This window comes from Epargyreus clarus, unplaced genomic scaffold (genome assembly GCF_041222505.1).
Source record: "Epargyreus clarus isolate Ecla_fem2 unplaced genomic scaffold, WU_Ecla_fem_2.2 ptg000032l, whole genome shotgun sequence".
NCBI classification, from domain to species: Eukaryota; Metazoa; Arthropoda; class Insecta; order Lepidoptera; family Hesperiidae; genus Epargyreus; species Epargyreus clarus.
The window spans coordinates 4,839,156-4,865,790 of NW_027332237.1; the positions used below are offsets into that span (position 1 = coordinate 4,839,156).

At 35.3% G+C, this 26,635-nt stretch overlaps 2 protein-coding genes across 2 annotated transcripts; one reads left to right on the top strand and one right to left on the bottom strand.

The window, feature by feature from the left end:
* Positions 1 to 1,681: 1,681 nt before the first annotated feature.
* On the bottom strand, positions 1,682 to 22,970 carry glu (structural maintenance of chromosomes 4-like protein gluon). The gene is made up of 24 exons (XM_073090218.1): positions 22,518 to 22,970; positions 21,853 to 22,044; positions 17,975 to 18,151; positions 17,191 to 17,295; positions 16,153 to 16,340; positions 15,721 to 15,861; positions 15,084 to 15,252; positions 14,289 to 14,401; positions 13,734 to 13,946; positions 13,277 to 13,399; positions 12,395 to 12,512; positions 11,564 to 11,766; positions 10,703 to 10,887; positions 10,119 to 10,248; positions 9,654 to 9,795; positions 8,443 to 8,571; positions 7,832 to 7,989; positions 7,362 to 7,500; positions 5,512 to 5,691; positions 4,690 to 4,872; positions 4,097 to 4,226; positions 3,453 to 3,570; positions 2,828 to 3,011; positions 1,682 to 2,164 (listed from the first exon to the last, which is right to left on the bottom strand). The coding sequence occupies exons 1-24, from the start codon at positions 22,797 to 22,799 to the stop codon at positions 2,003 to 2,005; spliced, it is 3,864 nt and encodes a 1,287-aa protein (XP_072946319.1). The 5' UTR covers positions 22,800 to 22,970; the 3' UTR covers positions 1,682 to 2,002.
* A 1,416-nt stretch (positions 22,971 to 24,386) lies between these two features.
* Positions 24,387 to 26,266, top strand: Prp38 (pre-mRNA processing factor 38). The gene is made up of 2 exons (XM_073090315.1): positions 24,387 to 25,086; positions 26,038 to 26,266. Exons 1-2 carry the CDS (start codon positions 24,419 to 24,421, stop codon positions 26,237 to 26,239), a joined length of 870 nt encoding a protein of 289 aa, XP_072946416.1. The 5' UTR covers positions 24,387 to 24,418; the 3' UTR covers positions 26,240 to 26,266.
* The last annotated feature ends 369 nt before the right edge of the window (positions 26,267 to 26,635 follow it).

The window sequence follows — 26,635 nt, forward strand, 5'->3', positions numbered from 1 at the left end:
ATTTCTTAAATTTTTAATATTTTGCATATTTCGAAAAAATACCGTTACGTATGCTTTTCTGATTCTTACTAAAGTTGTAAAATAGCAATAAAATGTATGAGGTGGTGTGACCACCTCTATCTATTTCTGCCTTAGCAGGAGTATTGTTCTGAAAGTTCAGTAAGGCTAACATGACTGTTAACCATTACAGGCATTCCAATTCAATCCTTAATTATAACAATGATTGTGAATAACTATAGCACACACTTGTTCACAATATATATCTTCAAACATGGTCTGTGGCAAAACAAAATCATATTATTATCTTTCTAAACAATATGTATTGGCCATACTTGTCAATAAAACTATATTTAGCAAGTTCCAATGTAACCTAGACTTTTGGACTTTTTGAATAATAGCAACATAATCCAAGCTTATTTATACATTATCAGGACAAGAAACATTGTAATAAATGTGTCTGTTAACATTGATAAAATAGAAATTCCTTTTTATATTTTTGAGTACTGTTTAGTTACATACTTAAAATATATTCAATGTTCGAATATTAATTTGTTAAAAACATTTAAAAACGGTTTGAGTTGTATACTTTTATAAAAGTATAATTGTGCTTATAAATATCTTAAGAACTTATTATTTCTGGTTAATACCAGCATTTAATTTTCTATATTTATGAGAATTTGACTTGTAAACGAAAACTATAGTCCCCGCCAAACTGCTAGTCCGCTCTGAAGTTGTTGTTAGCAGATGTTTGTTGCAGCATACAATTTGCTAAGGCGACGCGTTTTATTTCTATACTAGCTGTGCCCCGCGGTTTCACCTGCGTTAAAATATAATGCGGGTGAAACCGCGGGGCACAGCTAGTTCTAAAATACAAGTAGCCTAAGTTACTCCTTATTACATCAGCTACCTGATAATGAAAGTCCCGTCAAAATCGGTTCAGCCATTTCACAGATTAGCCAGAACAAACAGACAGACAAAAAATGTAAAAAATGTTATTTTCGTGTATGTACCGTATGTATATTCATATGCATGCAGTAAAAAGCGGTTATTTCAATATTAAAAACAGACCCTCCAATTTTATTTATATGTATAGATTCAGAGCGGACTAGCAATTTTACGCGGACTAGTCTTACCTACTGTTATGTGAGCTTCAAATAAATACGCACTGTGTAACTTGTTTAATTTATTTGTAATTTAAGACTTTTATATTTATGTATATCGAGGTGTTCACTTATGTGAAATAAATTTAAACAACGTTATTTTTGTATTTATTTTATTTCATTCATATTTAGGAAACATTTTGGACATTTTATATTAATATAGACACTATAGTTGGGCCATTACGAACGTGCGAACTGAGACAAATCATTTTTATTAGATCTCTCGCTCACACTTATAGGCATATCGGAACTCCCGCTCGCACTTCTAGTGTTTGTGTGAACAATAAATACATTTTTCGATAGTCAATAGCAGGTAATCAAGGAAGGGTTAAGGAAAAATGCAAAATATTTCTAGGATGTATTTCTAATACCTGCTTTTAAAAGAATATATTAAATGTTATACAGCTTAAATTAATATAGTTAGTTACGACCGCGTCGTTTATAGCGTGCGAGCGGCAACCCTTTATCGAAAACGAGTTGTGCGACATTGTCACATTCCTTTGACGTCACGGTTTATGACATTTTTATGGAAAGCAGTCACCGTCGCCTATGGACATTTGCAACACCAGAGGAGTCGCCAATGCATCGCCGGCTTTGAAGGAGAGCTCTTTTTACACCTTTTTTGAAGAGCCCCATGTCATAGGGCTCCGGGAATACCTCAGAAGGAAGTTCGTTCCACATTTTCCACGTCCGTAGCAAGAACGTCCGTGCAAACCGAACCGTGGAGGACCGCCACGAGTCCAGTTGGTGTGGATGGAACTTCATCCTTCGGCGAGTGGTGCGATGGAGGAATGATGACTCAGGTCGCACGTTTGTAATGGCCCAACGAACTATAATAGGAATTAAGCAACAATATCATTTATACGTTGTTCGGGTATCTTGTTTTCTATAGTTACGGATTTGGTACAATCTTCAGTTTTGTAAATGCCGACTAGCCGATTGGAAACTTCGAACATATTGTATCGTAGAGATATAATGATAAATTGAGCGTTCTTTGTACGTTCCTGTAATCAACAAAACATGCGTTAATTAGATGCAGATAACCCATGCAAGATGAAATGTTAAATGGGTGGGTACCGTCGGATGCCCTGACGGATAAAATGTGAATCTTATCTGCCCCCTTAAACATTTACTAGATGTAAGAAGTGGTGTCTTTTCAGCCGATAAAATTCAATTAAAATAAGCGTGTAGTATACAGGGTGAATTTTTAAAACGGGCCTTCAGGGCCTAATCCGAAACTATAAGGATTAGCGAAAAATGTTGTAAGGAGTTACGAGGCCGATTTTGATAAAAACTAAAACTGCATCATTAGTTTTTTAAAATATCTTTTTCCTTAGCTGGGAATCGAACGAGTTCATTTTGAAAAAAAATACACTCTATATTATTCCACTATCTGATAGTGTTGCTTATAAGGATTAAAATCTGGGAAGTAATGATAAATGACAAACTAAAGGAACAGCCTCAATTTTAAGAAAATACATATTTTTTCATATTAATTTGGCAGTTAAGTTCGGTAGAAATAGGTGTGACACCTATTTGGCACTGAGACTATGCCTAGTACTCCTACGTTTGGATTTTACAACCTTTCCGTTACAAAGGAGCATCGAGGTGTTACTGTGGGAGTGGGACAAAGTTAGCATCTAAGTGAAAATAAATCAACTCCTTACCTTAATATAATTAGCGACAATAGACACGTTCTTGAAGTCCAAAGCGGCATCAATTTCATCCATAACGTACAGCGGTGTGGGTTTGTAGTAATGCAATGCGAAAACCAACGCTAGTGAAGATAGTGTTTTCTCGCCTCCGGATAGATTTGATATGTTCTTCCAGGATTTGTTTGGTGGACGAACACTGTAAAATTATTATGTAAAGTTATGAAAAAAACTAACAAACACTGTAGTTATGAAAAAAACATTTTTTTGGGAAATTTACAACGCAAGCAAATATGTATTCTATTCAACTGTGAAGCCCAATCTGTAATTAACTGCAATTTTCTTAAAGTCGATTAAGATATGTGCATAAAGAAGATGAAGTATGTTAAAACAAAATATTGCCAAACTATGGTAACTTTAACTTATAAGCCAAATTCATGGTGCTTTTTTTGAAAAACCTATGATTGTCCTAAAAGTAGTATAAAAAATTTATCCCACCTAAAACAAGTTAAAAGTAAGTTTTCTTACATAGCATAAGGAATAGCTATAAGAGTAATTGCAAATTAATATTGATCAAATTGGGATTCTGGGTTTTTCAAAGCAGATTCTTAGTACCAAACGGCAATAAAATAACTATTACCTGAATATAATGCCTTCGGTGAATGGATCCAGGGAATCCACCAATTCTAACTCAGCATCGCCACCTAACGTTATCATTTGGTACATCTCTTTTAACTTTGCAGTTATTGTGTTGAAACCTGAGAAGTAACATAGGTTTTTTTAAATACTTGTTATCCATCAATGTTATGATCATTGATCATGACAATATAATTGATGAGTCATATCTAAATAACTGAAAGCAAGTTACATAATCATTTGCATTGAAATTTTTAGGCCATATTTCTATTAATCAAATTCCTGTACATCTCCAAAAATTAATGGATTGACGGAGTAAAGATTAAGACATATGCAAATAATATCACCGGGAATGTCGGCAGAAGTGAAAACTTTCGAACCCTAACCTGAATAATATTTAAAATATAATAAACGCGGCTAAGGAAGTTTTCAGTTCATTAAAAAAACGAAACTGACACTCATGGACATATTTTTTCTATGTTGACATCGGATCACATCTTAACTTTTGCAGTTTCCCTTGCCGTCTTACGATCAGGCTACGTGCCCTGACGCGAGTTTAACATTTTTATTCATCACAAAAAGTTCACAATTCTAATAAAGAAATTTTCACTTCAATAAGTGTACGCAATAAAGTAGCTGGAAGCTTACCAGATAAGAAATCCGTAGTGCGTTTCTTTCTAAGTTGATCATAGAGGGCGCGCATTTCATTTCGTTTCGTGGTGATCTCGTCAAGTTCTGCCGCACGTTTCAAATACAACTCCTCCTTTGTTCTATAATCCTGAAATTAAGATTTGTTAATGTTTATTACAAAGAGGAATACTTGCGAATAGCATTAGCGGGCAAAAATATTGAAGTTAGTCGCTTTTATATAATAATTGATTTGACTATGAGAAAGTAATGAAGCAGCCTTCTAGTACAACATTATCATTACGACTGGTAAATAGATTTTACATAAAATTAATTATACTTCTTTTCAGCTGTGTACCAAGAGATATTTTAGCAGAGAACACATTGAGCATGAAATCTGCATTTTAACTTTATACTACGTTTTTGTGAAATCTGTCAATTAGAATTCGGGCATAGGGGCCTGATTAAGACATTTTTGTCTTTAACGAGGACCGAATGGATAGGGGGATATATTAATTAGTTATTAATTACTTCGTCTGATGTAAATATGATATCAAACGCTTTACAGAGGCACTGATTTCCTACGTAATTAATAAAATTTTGTTTCAAATCACCTGTATAGCTTGAACGTTAGGTTTAGCATCGCCGATCCTTGCTTTCTGAGCGGTCAACCGGTTCCTTAGTTCATCAACAGCGCATGCCTCTAGCTCTTCAGTTGTATGACGCACGAGAGGGGTCGGCCGTTCGATTCCCGGCACGCCGTCTAAGCCGGGATCTTCGAGTTTAAGGGTAGTTAGCTGTGAAATAGTTATACTTGTGAAATAAATTCGTCTTAAACATTAGTAAGTAGTATATGAGCACGCCCTATACTGAAACAAGTATGAATTAATGACATGATCTTAAAACTAAAAGGGCAAATTTTTTCGCAAATGTCTATAATGCAAAACTTGTAAAATATACCATACGGTCTAATATTACCGATATAATGGATTAGATAATTCATATATTAAAGAAATATAGAGTATATAAAATAGAATTTTATTCAAGAAAAAATGACAACTAAAACGAAAGGCTTAGCTTTTCAGTAAAAAATGTACATTTGCAAAAAAGAAAAGTAACAGAAATTTTATGAGTACTCATATAAAACTTTTATAATACATATAAGTTTCTCATAATATATTACATTTATAAAATACTTGAACAGCAGTGTAAAACGCTGCTGTGTAATGGTTTGAAGGGCGTCGAAAGGGAGACAGACTTTTCCGAGGCATTCCAGCTTAGTTCTCAGGGGTAACGGCGCATCTGTGGCCGACCTCGGGTAATCTAATCTTGTCTAGGATCTATTACTGAAGTCCATGGGCGGCAGTAGCCACTTACCAACAGGTGAACTGCATGCTCGTCTGCAACTCTACTGTTATAAAAAAAGAACAAACTACCTCCTTTTCCCACAACGGCGTCTTGCTAACACAATCCTGTATGGATTTCTCCATTTTGTTAACAGCATTATTCGCTTCGAGCCGTTCGCTCTTAACTTTGTTCTCTTTGCTCTGCAGTTTGGATATCTCCTGCCTCAGATCAGAGAACTCGCTGGTACCCTCGTTGATTTGCTCCTCTAACTGTGGGGATACGAAATATAATGTATAAATTGTAATTCATAAATCTTTATTTGTTGTTTTTTGGAACTGGGCGTGGATATTAAAATCCTAAATGGAGCGTAGGGACTAGAGATGGGCAAAGAACCCGGTTTAAACCCTGTGCAGGGTTTAAACCCAATAAATACCCGTTTATTTCCTCCCACTGGGTATTTATTTGGGTGTTTATAAAATGAGTTAATAAAATCTACACAAAGCTTTTAAAATAGTTCAAATGTTTATTTAATAGATATACTATAGGTTTTTACTGTATTTCTAATGTTTTTACATTTTTAAATATTACATTTTTAGGGGTTCATCTATTTTTATTACCTTTTTAATTACTATTTGCTTGACGAAACAAATAAGTATACCTCTCGTATACTATTGCACAGGTGGTGTGGGAATATGGGCATATAATGTAAAATGTAATTCTTACGTATCCTAATATCTTAATAATTATAGGTTTAAGAGAAAAAAAAATATAAACATTATTTTATAGATAATTTTATTTCGAGAAAAATCCAGAAACCCGAAAAATGTGACGTTTGACCCCGAATAAGTGCCGACACACACATTGATGAGGACTTTTGGAACTTTACTTGTGATGGTAAACCCAAGGTCTCTACGGAAATTTAGCTTTATGTTATTTGATTACTATTTTTATGTCTAAATTGACCGGACTATAAAAACTCCTCTATCAAAATGTTTCAATGTCATTTTCTGTAAATTAAGTAGAAAAAAGTAAAAAAAAAGTCTTTCCAAAGTTTAATCTATTATTGTTATTATCTTTGTTATTTTTGGTTTAACGACAAAAAGTTATAGAACTAAAATTATAGATAAATCAATTTGAAACCATAATTGTTCTTACTAAATTTCTGTGCGACAAATAGTTTGCCTGGTAGAGCGTAAAAACGCTTTGTGCCCCTTTTGTCAAGATGGCGGCCGAGGGACAACATTTGGGACTCCACAAATTAGGATTTAACTGTACACTAAGCCCTTTACACTAATCATTGACATCTATAAAATATAATTGGGTCTTCGAAAATTGCAACCCAAATGTAACACATCCGAATGGACTATAACAGCGTAGTTAAATGAAATATGTGCTTTTAGAGTGCATATTTAGTGAATTGTTTACAATATTATTTTAAAAATGATATTACACGAAGAAAATAAAAATATGAATGACAATAGTTTACACCCGCTGTTTGGGTGTTTATTTGGGTTTAAACCCTATTTCACCCAAAATACCCGGTTTAAACCCGTATCCACCCATTGGGTTTAAACCCTCTGCCCATCTCTAGTAGGGACCGATGGGGTTTTGGGGGGATTTTGGGGTTCTATAGCTAGCATAGCATAAAAAATAATCTTAGAATATTTTTACTTTTTTACATATTTTTTCTTGCATATTATTTCTACATATTTTTTGCTTACATTGTAATATATTTTCAAGTTGTTAGGATAACATACTTCTTGATTTAGCAGGACTATTTTAACTAGTTTATAATATTTAAATAAAATGTATGATGCACGTATTTAGTGCTAAAAGCTAAAATGCAGCAATATGACTTTGCAAAGATGGTGCCACATGTTCCTGAATCGCGCTATCGAAATTTTCTAAGCAATATCATACAGTATCTAAAAACAATGACCTCATCAAAATCCTTCTGTAGTTGCGCGCTCTCTATGGCTAATTGTTTCTTCTGACTGTTCAAACTTTCCAAATTCTTCTCAGTCTCTTTAAAATCTGTGTCCATTTGATTGATTTTGTCTTTTGATTTCTTTGCATTTCTGTAAAAATTAAATTTGTAACCTATAATTTACATTTCTTACTTAAGAAATTATATGATAAATCATAAGTTCACCAACTGAAAAATTAAAAGGCCAACAACGTGTACCTTAAAATGGTATTGTTAATAACGTAGGTGAGAAATAAAAATAAAACCATAATGAAATGTCTGCCTGGCCAGGGACAGAACCTGGACACCCTGCCAGTTAGACGAGAATGGTGATCACTGTGCTATACATATTTAACAAGATATGTTTGAATGAGATCACAATAAAAGATACAACTGTACATAATTACAACTATTTCGTTACTGTGCCTTCCAAAAACACTCACCTTTTACTAGTATTAATAGCGACCTTAAGTTTGGTCATTTCGGTGGAAATCTTATCAATCTTCTTGGTTAATTCGTCAACATTCTTCTGCAAATCCCGCACTTTGCTACCGGCCACCGCTGATATTTGTGCATCTACACCGTGCACTTCTTTCTCAACCTGCGACATATCATTATTTATGTATGTAGTGTCAGATTTTCATAGATGATGAAATCAGAAATTTTATATAAGTATAAGCTAGAAATGCCGTAAGAAATTGAGAGGATGATACAAACTGCATCAATAGATTAAAAATATGTATTCCCTAGCCAGAAATTATACTAGTTCATTAAAAAAAATAACAAAACAACACATTTTTACAATAATCTTAGTTTGAAGTATAAACTAAAACTAATCTTCGACCACTGAAGAAATTTCGACTGGATTTTTACGCAATGGTAAACAAAAACCTTAGTATCTTGAGTGGCGTAGTAATCTACTCCTTAATGTCTAATAAAACAAATTGAAAGTTAAAAAAGCTTGGGATTTGAATCCTGACCTCTAGAGGCATAATTTATATTATACTACACGTCTACGCCTCCTCATGGCCACTGATTAAAAATTGTAACAAACCTCTCCAGCATCAAACTTCGCCTTCTCCAGCACTTTCTCGGCAGCTTTCACCGCATTTTCTAGCCGCTTCTTTTGATTTTCGTCCACTTTGCTAGAAGCCGCTCTGTTCTCTTGTTGTTTGATTTGGTTCTGTTTGAAAAATAATATATTCCAGAACAAAGTAGAACAAAAGTAGGCAAAGATTGATTACTATAAATTGCCCGTATATAAAATAATATAAATATATATAGAAAAGTTTTCCTTGAAAGAGAAATGTCTATCTGTCTGTCTGTTTATTCCCGCTAATCTTCGAAACGACTGTTAGCTGATGTTATAAGGTTAAACTTAAGGCTACTTCTATTTTAAATAATTAATTATGGTTCCACGCAAAAAACTAAAACCCATAAAATGGCCTCAGTATTTACCTTTAAAAAACTACACACATTTTAAACTTTCACATTGAAACGCGGGGCACAGCTTGTGTATACAAGAAACGTTTGCACCCGCCAGTATCAAACCCTCGAGACGTAGAGGTTATCCTTACTAATATTATAAATCCGAAAGTAACTCTGTCTGTCTGTCTGTCTGTCTGTCTGGTTGTCTTTTCTTCACGCCTAAACCACTGAACCGATTTTAATGAAATTTTGTACAAAGATAGTCTGAGACCCGAGAAAGGACATAGGATAGTTTTTATCCCGGAAATCCCACGGGAACTATAGATGGGATGGCGATCTGAGATCGATTAATCGGAGAATCGATCTTTTGAACCAAAAAATCGATTATTTTAATCGATCTCCAATGATGGATCGATTCAGTGAGTCGATCTTTCAACCCAGAAGATCGAAATTAGATTTTTTCATAATTTACCTACAGTTACTTTACTTATCCATGTTAGTCGATCATCTATTCTATTTGTATAAAAACGAATATTTGTCTATATACATTTTATAAAATCGGAAACTATGCATTTGATCAAGTGATAATCTTTTGCAAAGTTGTTGTCCAAGAGCCCACGAAGGTTTGGGAGTTGGTAAGACCGACAGATGGCACCACTGTCATTTCAATGAAGGTACGAATTTTCTGTTTTATGTATGTCATATTATATCTTTAAAATGCGGGCGAAGCCGTGGGCACCACTAGTTTAAAATAATACAAACAACGTAAGGATCCTACTTCGAATCAGAATATGTAAATAAATATAAAAATATGTTTCTTAGTACTTTAATGCTTACCTTCAAAGCAGGCACTTGTTCAGTTAAACTCTTCAATTCGATATCCAGTTTTGATAGCATAGTCTTGCCTTCTCTAGTGCTTCGTTGTAGGGATACTAAGGTGTCTTCCAATTGAACTTGTTCGCCACGCAACTCGTTCAATCTGAGGTGATTTTAATATACTCAGATTATTTATGAATCAAAAATGTTGTTTTACTTTTAGCGCGCCACAAAAACATAATTTCTTAGGTGCGTACTTAGTACCTATGTACACATGTTCGGAATATTTTTTATGGATTATATAGGCTTACAAAGTAAAAGTGTACTAAACATTTATCCAAAAGTATTCAGTCTAATCAAACTTAATTATTTTGAAGATGTTTTGAGTAGTATTCATGAAAAATATGCATAGAAATGGAACCCTAAAAAGCAGTTTTCGGGGTCAAAAGTTTCAATTTCACTTTTATAATTATATTTAAAGTGCACCTCTCTTCTAATTGGGCCAATTTGTTCTCATTCGCCTGAATGACTCTCGGGTCTTGTTCACTCGTATCCTGCTGTACTGAACTGGACATCCTACCGCGCATCGTTGTCTTACCACCTCCGGACATTGTACCTGAAATAATATATTGTGTGTGATCATCATCTGATTACTGTCCCACTGCTGGGCACTGGTCTCCTCTCAGAGTGAGAGGATTCGAAACCATATTAAACCACGCAGGATACACACAGGATTTTACACATCTTTGGAACTGTTTGAAATCCTTTTCAAACGCGAACGTAGAACAAAAGTATATTTAACATGTTTTCCAACTGATATAGCAAGTAATAATTATCTAACAACACCAGTTATCGATAATCGATCTATCGATGGGTTTGCTTACTAAAGATCGACATTAGGCAATTTATGCCTTTACAAAAGATACATTTTTGACAATCTTTGCATACTAAGAAATGTCAAATTTCCATTTTTAATCGGCAAAATTAGGATGATTTGAATATTAACAATGGGTATAAGCTGCTTATTCGAGTAAAATGTACGAATTATCTAATAGTTTCATTCAACATACCAGCGATCTCGATGACGTCACCGTTGAGCGTGACCACGCGGTACCGGGTCGCGCCGTATGCTATCCGCGAGGCTTGCTCCAGGTCCTTGGCCACGAGCGTGTCGCGGAGAGCGTAGTAGAACGCCGGTAACACTCTGTCGTCCTTCACTTTCACCAAATCGAAGAGACGAGGGGCGCTCTCTGGGCTATGAAAGATTTAATTCATATTATGAAGTAATTAGAACAAATTATTCCTAAAGTATAGTGAAAAAATGTGATAATATTTTAAATAATCTTTTTATGTTGCATTTATATATGCGTTTTGAATATAGAAACGAGTCTCATCGCAATAGTAAATTATAGATATTAGCGGAACGAAGACAGGGCACCCCAAGGCACCCTCCGCTCTCCCCCGCAGGTACATAGCGCAGTTAGGCTACGGCTCTCTGACTACACCTGCGCGCAACAACTTCAGAACGGACTAGAAGTTTGGCACGAACTATAATAACATATAGCGTGTAATTTTTAACACCACCTGGACGGAATATACTCTTAATACTTAAATTTTCATTTATTTTTGCAAATATACACATACTGCATACAAAGATTTTTCACAATACGGTTCTCACGGTAGAGGGATTTAGCTGGCTAAAAATCAACACTCCATCCAAAGTTTTTTGACATCAATAAAGTTGTTCATAATTATGGACCACATCACTAACATTTTTAAACAATTTTACAACGAACAGTAATAACAATACTTTTTCATAATGTTATTTTTTTTCTGAAACAAAAATCCATGTTCTGAACTTTTTTTACAACTTTTTTTTTAAATATATCTTAATATTAAAAAATCTTTTAGTCCCATCACTGAATACTCACTAGTTCGCCCGTCGCTCGTACTGCTGTTGCAAGTGCGCCTGTTTATCCAGCGCTATGAAGGTAGCTCTGCCTATATCATGCCGCTTCAGATGTTCCACACAGGCCTGGGCAGTCTCCACTGTGTCCACCACTATGTTGTCTAACGCACCGCAACATGTTGATATCGCGACGTCGTATTTAGTGTCTATGCCGCCTAAGTCGCCCTGTAATAGAAGGAAATTTGATCGGCATACTATCAAATTTCTATGTAAGCTAAAATTATGGACTTTTTACAGTACCCAAGTGTTAATGGGGCCCTATTACTAAGCCTCCAATGTCGGTCGATCGGTGACATGGCCCTTCTCTTAAACCATTATAGGTAGACTTTATTTTTTTACAGAGTATGTATAACAATAGCTGCTATACCAATAAATATTCAAATTAAAGAAGCTTGAAAACAAATGGGGGTCACCGCGCAAGAAACCGCTATTTCACGGCGTTTTTTACTTTATCTATTGAACCGTAATAGGTAGACAATTCAAATTTACTTCTATGGCTACTATGATAAAAAATACTAAAAAAAACTAAATTGGTGATACGCAACCCTGCGTGTTCGACTCGCACTTGACCGATTATTTTCTATCAACGAGAAATGTCTGACTATACCAGTAGGCTGGTTATTTTAGAAGATGCAAGAAAACAAGTTATACGAGTATATTAGCATCAGAAAACACCCAATATAAAAAAAAATAAAAAAAAATCAAGGGAATTTAGCATGTAAACGAATACTTAAGATCATTGACATATTGCCAAGATATATTAGGAGTATACCTTTATTTAATAATTACTTACCAATCTACCAAATATTCCAGGTAAATGTCCCGTTTTTTTCTCTTTCATAAGCGCATCTAAAACCCTGCCTCTAGATCTGTTGGCGCTCATCGCTTGTCTAGATTCCTCTAGTTGAGCTCTGCAAAGGTAAAAATACAGTACAATAGCATATTATTATACTATGGCCGAAAATCACATTAAAAAGAGTATATTACAGGATTAATGTAGTAAGCAAGACCATTTTCTCGTTAGATATGGCGGTAGTTCCTTTCCAGCCAAATAGCAAGTACTATTTCTACCACTAATTATCTACTATAGCCCTGTCGCCGAGCAGGAAGAATTTCGTACAATGACCTTTTGACCAACTGCCAGAGGTTATAAACATTTTCTATAAAGTACATCTTTATAAAGTATTGCAAAGTGGTAGAGTGAGAAAATACTAATTTTAACTATAATATAAAATAGAAAAGAGCGAAGTATTAGCGATTATAGACGTAACAATTTAATAAGCCCATTTTGACACATGCCATCCTAATGTCATTAAAGTTTTAAAACTAACTTTGTATGAACGTTAACAGGTAATTGGAAAGTTGAATAATTATAAACGTAAAATAACTAAATAATCTATGTACATAAATAATTAGTAAAATATTTCCAAAATCTAAAATCAAGGGCGACTGAATAGTACCTACCATCACGAAAATAAGCCCAAATTATATGACCAAATGTTTGCAATTTCTGTGAACGGTGATAATCGCTTCTGTGCGACCGGGACGGCAAATATTTTCGTACGAGCGACAGAGATGGGTAATAAGGGTCATTGTACGAAATTCTTTCTGCTCGACGACCGGGCTTTACTACCATTAATTAATTAGGCCAGTCAAATAAATAAACAATACATACCTCGTAGACCTGGCCTCAGATGACACGCTAGATTCCTCTCGCTTCAATGTTTGCAACTGAGACTGTATTTGGTTCAATTGTTTCTCATCTGACGGTACACTTGTTGTTAAAGTATTACGTAACCTGAAATAAATAGTGCAGTTTAATTACATAGAACTATTGATAAGAATTTAATAGATATGTCTGTATTCATATATACAAAGACTGTACTGTGATGCACTTATGAACATGAAGGTAAAAGAACATGGCCTTTGTGTGCAATGCACCAGATAGTAAGTTGCTATTGCCACCCATGAACATCTGTAATCAACCCCAGATACCATACCCTTCAAACCATAACACAGCAGCGCTTAACACTGCTGTTATAACAGAAATAGGTGTGGCGGTGGTGCCGCCGGAGTCGAACCATTGAGTTCTACGATCCTTTTACTGAACCCTGCATAGTTAATGAACTCACGCTTTTTTCTCCTTTAAGTCACTCTCTGCTTTCTCATAAGCTTCTCTCATTTTCTCTAACTTGTCAGTTTCTTGCTGTTCTGTACTTAAATATATTTTCAACTCAGATTCAGCTAATTTGAAGTTTTTGTTAGCTTCATCAACAACTTTCTTCAATTCAATCAGTTTTGTTTGCAGCTTATCCTTTTGATCTTGTAAGCCTTGGGTTTTTGATCTGTAAGAAGAGAAATTGTGTAAAAATAATTAAAAAAAAATAAACACGTTTTAAATAACGAATCGACGCTTTTTACATTAATAGACTGTCAGCAAACTTCAAAATTTTACAGGTTTTGCCAAAACATTGAAATTTAGTGCCTTTTTTTTCATTTGTTTTGTCTGCTGATCTTAGAAAGCTAATTTTGATGGAACTTTTACGAAAAAGTACAACTCTTTAGTCCACATAAACCTATAACATAAAACTTAGAAACCAACACTGATATAAGACATTTTATATTCCAAACCATGCGCGAAGAAGTTTTGAGGATATTACTTGTATTTAATAGAAATATTTCCGAACCTGACTCCCGCCATAACCGTTTGCAATTCTTCTTCGGCTTTACCCTTACTCTCATTTAGTTTTATTAAAAGCTTCTCACAGTCTTGTATTTCTCTCTCGTTCTTGTCTGGAATCTGAAAAAAGGGAGGGAGGGATCTTATCTTTTGACAAAATAATTTTGGGTACAACTATTCGTGCTAGAAAAGTTCCGTGTAAAAACACAAACAGTATGCCCAAAAAAAAGTCCGAAATTGATAGGAGTATCATTTATCATCACAACTGAATTATGAGTGCGATGAAAGTCTTATAAAAAATAAAATAAATATAGTTCAAAAAACTAACAAACACGCTTTTATGATAAAATCAACTTAAAAGTAGAAAATAATATTCAATCTAGGAATCAGTTAAGGAACAGTAAAGGAGTGTGCTCCATTTATCAGTTTTCGAAAAGCACCCCACACTTTTTCCACAATAACCGCGTAAAACGGTTTATAGTTCGATTTCGATATCAGTCTGACTTCTAATAAGTGTGCACTGATATGTTCTGTTTGAAAGGATTTGATAAGGGAGACATACTTAACTGAGGAGTTCCAAGTTATTCCTAAGGCTTCACAACGCATGTCATTAATGCAGGTAGTATGCCCTTACGTTGCTACGGAGTATATACTTGTAGTGCGCAACAATTTCGATTCTAATCCAATCTGAGATTCATTACGCATGTCCAAAGTCGGCAGTAGCGCCTTACCGTCAAATGCATTACATGCTTGCCATTTCTATATTAAAAAATGTGCAATTATATTATGTAATTTTCCATACCAATTCTAATTCAATAAGTTTCCCCTTCTCTTGTTCCAATAACTGTTCGAGATTCTTCCTCTTCTTATTCGACTGCGTGGTATCCGCGATTATTGTTACAGTCTTCTTCTTACACGCTTGCAATTTCTCCGCTATTTCGTCCTTTTGCTTCTGCATTTTATCGTACTTTCTGAAAATTTTATACTAATAAGTATTGTAATACAACCAATATCATACATAATGAAAAATATGTATAGAATATATAGCACTACAGTCGGTAATCATTAGCGACACTTAAAAATAACAGTTTTTGGTGCCTTTTTTCGGTTTTTCGTTATATCTCCGGCTCCTGCACAGTAGGGATATAAAATATACCATCACTAGCTTTTACTCGCAAATCTTCGCAAAAGATTATCTTAGATTAATGTTATACCAGGTCTGCGTGCCAAATTCAGCCCAATTAAATCCAATAAGTAGTTTTTGCATGAAACAGTAACAAACATTCACCCATAGAACCAAACTTAAAAAGATTTTTCATGATCATTCATTTATAGATGACCAAGCCTTTAGACACAAAAACCTTTAATCAAAATTAGTTCCATAGTTTTTGTATGATACTCATTCTAACTAACAACACAAATAGTTTAGATTAACTTACTGTGTACCATTCTTCAGTACTGTTGTCTTTTCTTGTAATTCTTCTTTGATTGTCTCTAGCTTTTTGTCTATTTTACCGAGAACCGCTTTGAGTTCCTCCATTTCTTTGTTTTTCTCCACTATTATCTTGTCTATTTCATGGCTGTAGACATATATGTATTTCACATGTTACAAAATAATTATGGTAAGCAATTCGACTTACAAAACACATAAATACAGCGTATGCTCAATCAATTCATCAATTGCTTTTATGTCATGAGCAGACACAAAGACGAATTTAACGATATTGTATGGACGGGACTCTTAAACCTTGAAAAAAAAACTATATTCATCTTAAGATGCCCGCTTGGTCGGGGATCGAACCCGGATTCCCTTGCGCCTCCCGTCTGTATAGCGAGTCACGCAAACATTCATGTATAAAAACACAACTTACATATACTTCTGCAACAACATATTCCTAGTACGCAAGGCGGTGTTGGTCAAGTTCATGAGGTCGACAGCTTCTCTCATCGGCTGTTCTAACTTCTGCTTTTCTTGTTCAACCAATCGGACTCTGTTCAATTTCTCTTTGCGCATCTCGCTATATTCCTCCACTTTTACTGATAGTTTCTCTATGGGCTCCTAAAAGTAATCAGTAAGTAGTAGTAGTAAGTAGTAAGTAATGTGAAGGTGGTAGAACCCTTTGTGGTTCGACTCCGGCGGCACCACCGCCACACCTATTTCTACCTAATAACGGCAGTGTTAAGCGCCGCTGTGTTCCGGTTTGAAGGGTGTGGTAAGGGAGACAGACTTTTCCGAGGCGTTCCAGCTTAGTCCTCAGGGGTAGCGGCGCATCTGTGGCTGACCTCAGGTAGGAATATCTAATCCTATCTGGGGTTGATTACAGATGTCCATGGGCGGCAGTAGCCACTTACCATCAGGTGGACTGCATGCTCGTCTGCTACTCTTACATTATAAAAAATAAAAAAAATATATGACGTCACACGACGTCACACATAAAGTACAAAGGACATGAAATGAAAAGAGAAAGGGCTTCATGAATGCGCATTTCTTAAAAGGTCATCCGTTACCAGTGGTGGCTTATGAAAACGAAACTGGCAGTAAATTAATAATATACAAAATTTGTGACGTCACAGAAAGATGGAGATTGTACTGTGGCAATGGCTGTCAAGGACAGTGATTCAATTTAAAATTAATTATAATTATAAAAAAACGATAAAAACTTCGAGACGTCATTTATATAAACGAGATCTTCTAATACTTTATTTTTCTTTACGATAATCACGAGAGTAACTAATTGTTACAATATAATTATGTGAGAGGAAAATATTATTGATAAAGTACTATAAAATATTCGTAGCGTAACTCATAGTTAACGTTCTGTACATACTATTTTCTAACCAACTTGTACAAAAAGGGACATTAAATTAAATTAAGGGACAATAAATTAAGGGACATTAAATTTTCTTACCTTATATCTGGATGTACCTATAATGTCCTCCAAGTATTCCAGCATCCCAGATTCATGCTCAGTCAGTCCTTTAGGCTTCATCATTGCTATTTGTTCCACTTCACCCTGAAAACATTCCTCTCATTAAAATTACTATAGTTTGTATTTGTAATTTTTGGTCTAACTGACCTATATTGGGAGTCTATCTAAGCTCTCTTATACCGTTAATAACCAATCTATCCAATTTTTGCCTTAAGAAAAGCATTAAAATGTTTGCCTAGAAATATTTAAATTTTGATCTTTGGTAGGTAAAACATTGGATAGATCGGTTAACAATAACAGACGTAAGCATATACTATCAAAGAGGTTTGGGCCATACTCTGCTGTACTGACCAGTGCAGATTGGTACACCACATATTTCTAAGACCTATTTCCTTTGAGAGAACTCTCAGGCATGTAGATTATTTCGCAATGTTTTCCTTCACCTAATGTATTTCTAAATATATATAACTCAAAGGTTACTGACTGACATAGTGATCTATCAACGTACAGCCCAGACCTCTGGACGGATCGGGCTGAAATTTGGCATGCAGCTAGATGTTATGACGTAGGCATCCGCTAAGAAAGGATTTTGATCAACTCTACCCCCAAGGGCATAAAATAGGGGATGAAAATAATACTTCGTAACGCGAGCGAAGCCGCGGGCAAAAGCTCATAACTTCATATAATCGCAGATGCGCTAACCTCAAACTCTGACCCAAAAAGGCTCCAACAGTTCATACTAATAAAATGATACGTCCCATACCTGCAAAATAAGAAACCGATTGTGATCCAAGTCAATACCATGCGACCTCAACATCTTGGCTACCTCCTTAAATTGAACCCTTCGACCGTCTAAAGTGTAGTGGGATGAATTGTCCTTGAATGCTGTTCTTGAGACCACGATTTCGCTGTTAGGTACCACTGTGAAGTCTTCGCCTTCCTGGAAGAAACATTTTTTTTTATAATATAGAAGAAGCAGACGAGCATACAGTCCACCTGATGATAAGTGGCTACTGCCGCTCATGGACATCCGTAATAAACCCCAGATAGGATTAGATATTCCAGATTAGACCTGAGGTAGGCCACAGATGCGCCGCTATCCCTGAGGACTAAGCTGGAACGCCTGGGATAAGTATGCCTCCCTTACCACACTCTTCAAACCAGAACACAGCAGCACTTAACACTGCTGTTACGAGATACAAATAGGTGTAGCGGTGGTGCCGCCGGAGTCGTACCACAAAGGGTTCTACCACCTTCAATACACAAAAAAAGTAAAAAATACGGAATTTTGATAAAAATTAAAACTATATGATGAGATTGTTAACATTTCTATTTATTAAGTTAATTAAAACACCAATTTATTAGAATTACATTTTGGAAAGTAATGATATGTATCAAATTGAAGGGAATGACATGTTTATAAAAAAAACACTACTCTTTGGTTACATTCATTAGAATGTCTTTCTTCTGGTATCTTTCCACTGTGAAGGTTATGTTATGCGAACATATGTATGTTTCATTCTTTAAAACACCCTGCAGCAGGATTTTGACATATTTTGAAGGTGGTAGAACCCATTGTGGTTCGACTCCGGCGGCATCAACGCCACACCTATTTCTACCTATAAGTAGCAGTGTTAGGCGCTGCTGTGTTCCGTTTTGAAGGGGACAGACTTTGTAAGGGAGACAAACTTCTTCCGAGGCGTTCCAGCTTAGTCTTCTGAGGTAGCGGCGCATCTGTGGCCGACCTCAGGTAGGAATATCTTATCCTATCTGGGGTCGATTACAGATGTCCATGGGCGGCAGTAGCCACTTACCATCCGATGGACTGCATGCTCATCTGCTACTCCTTTATTATGAAAAAATATGGTGTATCATTGTAATTGTCTCAATTGTCGAAGTGACAGGTTATATTTTTAAAAGACTTCCCAAAGGAAAAGAGGATATCTATTCGACAAATCGACACGTATATATATTTTTTTTTATGTAGGACCAGATTTTTTCGACTGTTAAACCGTACTATGATAATGGAAAAATGAGTACATTTTTCCATTATCCTTTTCATTCTGAGTTGATGATGCAGAGTACCGAATGGATTTATATGGGATGCAGAGTACCGAATGGATATTCGGTCTTCACCAATAGAAAAAGTGAATCGTGAGAAAGGTTTAGATGAGTAATTTAAATTGACTTAACTGTGACGATAGTTATATAGCTTTTTATAATATAGGAGCAACAGACAAGCATACAGTCCATCTGATGGTAACTCCCGCCCATGGACATAGGTAATCAACCCCAGATAGGATTAGATATTCCTACCTAAGTTCAGCCACTTATGCGCCGCTATCCCTGAGGACTAAGCTGTAACGTCTCGGAAAAGTACGTCTCACTTACCTCACCCTTCGAACCAGAACACAGGAGTGCTAACACTACTGTTATTAGGCAGAAATAGGTATTGCGGTGGTGCCGCCGGAGTCGAACCACAAAGGGAGAACCCTTTCCGAACCACCTTCAAAAAGCTGTTAGTCCACTACGAAAAAAAAATAGACACTTATTCTATCCTGCCAGTGCGAAGCACGGGCGGGTTGCTAGTTATTTTTTAAAAATAAGTAAAATACAATGAATATTTCTTATTACGGAAGCCTCCATGTACGAGTTCGACTCGTACTTGGCGAATTATCATTATTATTATAAACAACATAGTATGTTAATCCTAATCGAACATTTTTTTACGGTAGTTTATGAATAAGGCGTAACAGTGACTAATATGCATTAGCTTTATAAGCATTGGAAATGATACTTCATCATAAATTTATATTCAGCAGCCAATCTACTATGAAGTCCTACATTATTCTTGCCTTGTGTGTATGTAAGTATAACTATCAATTTAACTCCCTTATTTCTTTTGTTTTGTTTCTCTTGGCATGGATCATTTAATATGACCACACAATTGATTGAGTGCTTTACCACACCATTCTAATGTGGATTGGTTTAGGAAGAAACTAATTAGTGATCTATCCAGAAAGCCTCTCGTGAACTTTTACTGGATAGATGGAACAATAAGGATGGGTTATTAATGAGGCCTTAGTGTGCTATCATCAAACTACATCAGTAATCTTGTATTAGTCCCACAAACTGTAACTATTTAGATCAATTAAGATTTACAGGTGTGGAGTACTGCACTCTTCATACATAGTAGCATCATATTATTTCAAGAATATATTATTTATTTAATCTATCACTAATATAAACCGAAGTAAACATAAAAAAAAGGAACTTAGAACATATTCTTTAGTTCATTTTAGTGACAAAAAGCAATGTAGTGACAATCAAAAATTCACACATGAACCAACATGTCCTAGCGGGCACCACTAGTATATAAATATACTAGTGGTGCCCGCGGCTTCGCCCGCATTTCAAAGAAATAAAGAAATAAATAGACATACAAAAAAAGGAAAATTTGTACCTGCATTGGAATGACAGTGGTACCTGACGAAAATTGGTCTTACCAACTCTCAAACCCTCGTGGGCTCTTCGACAACAATTTTGCTAAAGATCATCACTTGATCAAATGCATAGTTTCCGATTCTATAACTACTTACGAATTAAAAATTAATTAAAAATATCTTTTCCCACGGACTAAATTGTGTATCTATACCATTCTCAAGTCCCCTTGAACACACACAACAAATTTCATCAAAATCAGTCCAGTCGTTTGTGAGGAGTTCAATGACATACACAGGCGCATAAGAAATATATATATAAAGATTACAATTTTACTAAGGATCACCCTTATGTTGTTTAATACCAATGACCTAAATATTTTCAGTGTCAATGTCGCTGAATGTGAAAACAGAAGGATGCGGTTGCCTGGTTGGTGTACCAGTATGCGCCAGTAATAAGGTTATGTATGACAGCAAGTGTGAAATGAAGTGCGCAAATCCTAAGCTTCGTGTACTATACTATGGACCATGTAGGTCCGGCAAACCTATTAAGGTAGATGAATAAATGCTTGATGAAATTTGCGGGGTTTCTTTTACAAAACTAATCCTTCATCGTCAATCCATTATTTTATCACCACTTGACACAGCACTCTATTCAAAACGAGAAGGGCTTAAGCCAGGTATGGGCAAACCTAGTTGGAAATTTAATAATGCTAAAGAAGTTGCTAGCCATGGGTATTAAAATTCCAATAATCAACAAAGTGCATTGCATGGTTATATAAATAGGAATTTTAAACTTTACTAAACAATGTAACTAGTATGATACAATTTTTATTTTTTTTAAATAATAGTAGCTGACCTGTCAAATGTTCTGTTGCCATATAAATAAAAAATGTTAAGGGTGAACAATTCTTATTACTTAGGGGTATGAAAAATAGATAGTAGCCGATTCTCAGACCTACTGAAAATGCATATAAAATTTGGTGAAAATCGGTTTCGGCTTTGGCCGTTTCGGAGGAGTATGGTAACTAACATTGTGACAAGAGTTTTATATATAAGATAAATCATATTTGCGCATGGAACTAAAGAGCCACAGCTTCATTGAAAGAGCTGCATATGGCTCATGAGCTGCAGGTTGCCGATGCCTGGTCTAAAATCATGTCTGTTTAATATCAAGTACAAAATAATGGTCAAAACTCACCCCATCTATGATCTGGCAGAAGTGTACAGCGACACTGGCACTAGTGATGTTTGGAAACTTGCTAGATGAGTGTAGAAGAACAGATATCTTCTTGGACCTAATTTTTGTAGCTCGGTAACCAAATACAAACAACATTGAGTCTATCACGTTACTTTTTCCACTTCCATTTGGTCCGATAATTGCAGTGAAGCTCTGGAATGTATAAAAAACAATTACATAGTTTTTTTGCATATTATTAATTCTTAAGTAATCTGTTACACAATCGTTAAGAAAATCTGTTACATGAATATAAAGAAATTTATTAGTGTTATATGGTAGCAATGTATTTATTGCCGACTTGAAATAAATAGTGCATACAGCTTAGGATTGATTTCATATTATCCATGTGCAGTTGTATTTTCTTGCCATGACGTGCACTGCAGGTTTATAACTCAAAATATGTTAACATGATATTAGAAGCAGTATAGTTCACGCAGGAAGCTTTAACATCAAACCAATTTCATGTCTAAGGTAGTTCTTGCATGTGGACGCTGGTTGACTTCCCTTTGATGCGTATTAGTCTTAGGAATTGCAACGTATCTATAGTCGGCTTCAGGTAGAACCTCTGTTTTATAAATAATTGTTCTTATTTTCTTATTGGAAAAATCATTTAAGCAAACACAAACCTTATGAAATGGTCCTAAAGTCTGCACACCCGCGTAACTTTTGAAATTTTCGTTGACAATGTGAGTGATTATTAGCCTTGGTCCTGTTGCATCGAATGTGAGAGCTGGTTTGGGCGCGGGCGGGATGTAAATATCACCAATTCGTATCCCGCCTTCTTCATCGTCTGATATGTGGTCGATATCGCCGTTTAAGTCCCCCTCATCGTTCTCTCCATTCTGATTCTCAGGCTCGTCAACTTCCATAGGCTCTTCATTACCGCGTTTTTTCTTTGTTTTCTGCATTTTTAGACACTAATACTTGCTAGGTTGCTACCTATACTGATTACTGTATTTATTACACGTTTATAGACACAGGATATAACAATATTTGTATTAATTTTACCTATTTTATAAGAAAACACAAAAGCGCGCGACCCAAATTCACCCAATTTGATTTTTGATTATTTTGACAGTTGTAGTCAGTTTGTTTTTGAAATTTGTTTTTTTTTTCATAAATAATGCTAACAGTAACTAGGATTTGTAAGTTCTTACAAAATTAATTAAATCGAGCATGGTTTAAATATTTTCTTGTGATACACTTTAAACAATAAAGTTTCATATATTTGGTTACAAGTTAACTTGCAGGAAATAATGTTATATCCTATAACGGGCTGAACATGAAATTTAAAGTAAGAAAAGTAATAAATTTAACTATAAATTAAAAAAAAAGAAATTATTTACAAATTTAAAAATTATAAGTAAAATAAGCCATCTAAAATTGCCATGTGAGGCATGGTTGGCATGGAAACTCGTCGATTTTGCAAAGCCGAGTAACTAAATTATACCTATGAACAATAGCTGTCCCAGAAACTTACACTAAAGTGCCAGCAGAGCATACTAGAATAGGAAAAATCGGATTGATTTTCGACAAGTTTTTTTTTTCAATCATGTCTACGTAACCAAATGGCGGGAACTCATCGGTATTATATAGACTAGTAACATAGCTACAATTTAAAAATATAATCAATCCCAGAACTCACACTGAAGTGCCAGCAGAGCATATTAGAATAGCTCTGATGGATTTTCAACAAATAATTGTAGCTATATTACCAGTCTATATAAAACCGATGAGTTCCCGCCCCCTGGTTGCGTGGAAATTATTAAAAAAATATATTTTTCGAAAATCTTTCCGATTTTTAATATTCTAGTATGCTCTGCTGGCACTTTAGTGTGAGTTCTGAGATTGATTATATTTTTAAAATATACTCAAATTACTAGCCTATGTAAAACCGATGAGTTCCCATGCCTTGGTTGCGTGGAAATAATTAAAAAAAGTCGAAAATCCTTCCGATTTTTACTGTTCCAATATGCTCTGCTGGCACTTTAGTGTTTCTGTTTCTGGGACAGCTATTGTTCATAGGTATAATTTTATTACTCGGCTTTGCTAAATCTACGAGTTTCCGCTTTTAGATAACCTTTTTACATATTTTTTTAAATTTAAATTGTTGCCAGTTTATTTTTTCAGTAATTCTTTTTTCAGGGTATATCGCGAGAAATATCGCTGAAAACTATTAGGAACTCTAGATATTAGCTAATTACACTAATCAATAGCTTTTTTTTTCAATTTCTAGACAATGCTCTGCTGTGTGAAGTTAGCAGAGTATTATTTCATTCTGGTTAATCTCCGTGAAATCGCCAGAACTATTCCTGAAAACTATCAGGAAATATAGAACTCATATGCATGCGAATAGAACTCACATTTTTTAGTGCTCTGCTGGCAAATGCTGTGCCAGTTTCACGGACACAAGTTATAGGATCCAGCACGGTGCCAATATTATTGGATGGAAGAAACTAAAATTCTGATTTTCCAAAAACTTATTCCTAGTTGTCAGTGTCAAAATGGCTGTCAGTGTCAAAGTAAGATGGCGAACCGCACGGTAAAGGACGCGAAGTCCATACGAGGAACAAATCCTCAATATTTAGTAGAAAAAATTATTAGAGCCCGCATTTACGACGCCAAATATTGGAAGGAAGAATGTTTTGCGTTAACTGCAGAATTGTTAGTGGACAAGGCGATGGAACTGCGGTATATAGGCGGGGTGCACGGTGGTTTCATATACCCAACCCCATTCTTGTGTTTGGTTTTAAAAATGTTACAGATACAGCCAGAAAAGGACATTGTGGTTGAGTTTATAAAGAACGAGGAGTTCAAATATGTGCGTGCGCTCGGTGCATTCTACATGCGCTTAACAGGCTCGTCGGTAGACTGTTACAAATATTTGGAACCTCTTTATAATGATAATAGGAAGCTGCGTCGTCAAAATCGAGAGGGAAACTTCGAGTTGATACACATGGACGAGTTAATAGATGAGTTGCTTCGTGAGGAGCGTTTGTGTGACGTCATTTTGCCAAGGATACAGAAACGACACATTTTGGAAGAAAATAATGAATTGGAGCCCAAAGTGTCAGCCCTGGACGATGACTTAGACGATGATATGCCTTCAGATGATGATAATAACGATATGGACGCCAAAGAAAATAGACGAGATAAGAGAGATGATAGGAGGGACAGAGATAGACGGAGAGACAGGTTTGTTATTCATTTATTAAGCATTGTATTTTGTATGCATAAATTTATAGACATTTAAGTGTACATATTTTTGCTCTACAAGAAAAAAATGTTGTATGCATAGTATTCTACTACTTTTATATAACTTACTAGCTGACCCGGCAAACTTTGTACCGCCTCAAAATCTATTTATCTAATATATTTCATATAAAATATAGCCTATGTTACTCGTGGATAACAGCTTTCAAATAGTAAAAAATTTTCAAATCAGTCCAGTAGTTTTTGAGCCTATTCATTACTCATTTTCCTCTTTATAATATTAGTGTAAACTACAAATTTCAAAACATTATTGTTCTTTACACATACATATCCTCTATATTATCTAGCCTCAATTTGTCCTTTTCCATATCAAAGTAATGTATAAAAAGGAAAGGCTAAAAATATAACAAGCAAAAGAGCCACTTTTCATGTGAGACTTTAAACCTTTCCAGTGACAATATCTAAGCAATATACATTATACCATTGAAGGTGGATAATTTTGCCAACTTGAGCATTACTTCTCTTATGTAACTAAAAAACCCAGCAGTAAATAAAATTGAAAATAAATTCCATTTTGGAAAGATATAGATATATACAGTAATACCTTGGACTTACACAATTGGTGGGACTGAGTGATAACCACGTAAGTCGTAGTATGCATGTACATAACATTGTATGGTATGATTGTGAATGTGTTGACTTCGCACAACAAATATAATGTTTATATGAATAATTATGGGGTCAGTAAGGGTTTCTATGGCTCGATTATGGATAATAATGCATCAATATGTTATGGATAATAATCCATAATCGGAAGTTTCGGGACGCTCAAACCATAGGAGGAATCAAGAACGAGATCAATTTGAAAATCGCGTAACTCCGAATGTGTCACTTCCTCTGTCAATTTTTCCTTATATTTTTAATTAATTACAGGTCAAGACACCGTGAAATCAGACGTGACAACCGCAAACGTGAGCGTTCCAGAAGTAGAGATCGTGAGCGCAGAGGGAGAGAACGCGACAGGGAGAGAGAGCGCGAGCGAGACAGGGAGAGGTTACGTGAACGTGAGAGGGAGAAGGAGAGAAGAGAACGACACGAGAATGACCGGAGAAGAGATAGGGGTGGGCGGTATTAGAGTAAGAATAAATGTAATTTACCAAGATTTATGCAGTTTTATTTTTCTTAACTCGTGTGTTATATAATTTACTAGTTGACCCAGCAAATGTTGTGTTGCCATATAAATAAAAAAAATTAAGGGTGAACAACCCTTATCACTTGTAGTATAAAAAATTTATAGTAGCCGATTCTCAGACCCACTGAATATGCATATAAAATTTGGTGAAAATCGGTAAAGCTGTTTCGGAGGAGGAGGAGATCATTTTGAGGAAATTCACGATTACTGAAATTTAACCTAAAAAAATTGCTTTCTTCCCACTAATCTCACTATTTTTTTCTGGGAAGATAAACTTTTTTGTTTTTTTTTTCATGGATCAGTACGGCCTATAATTGGCATTCATTGTAATTTTTGTTT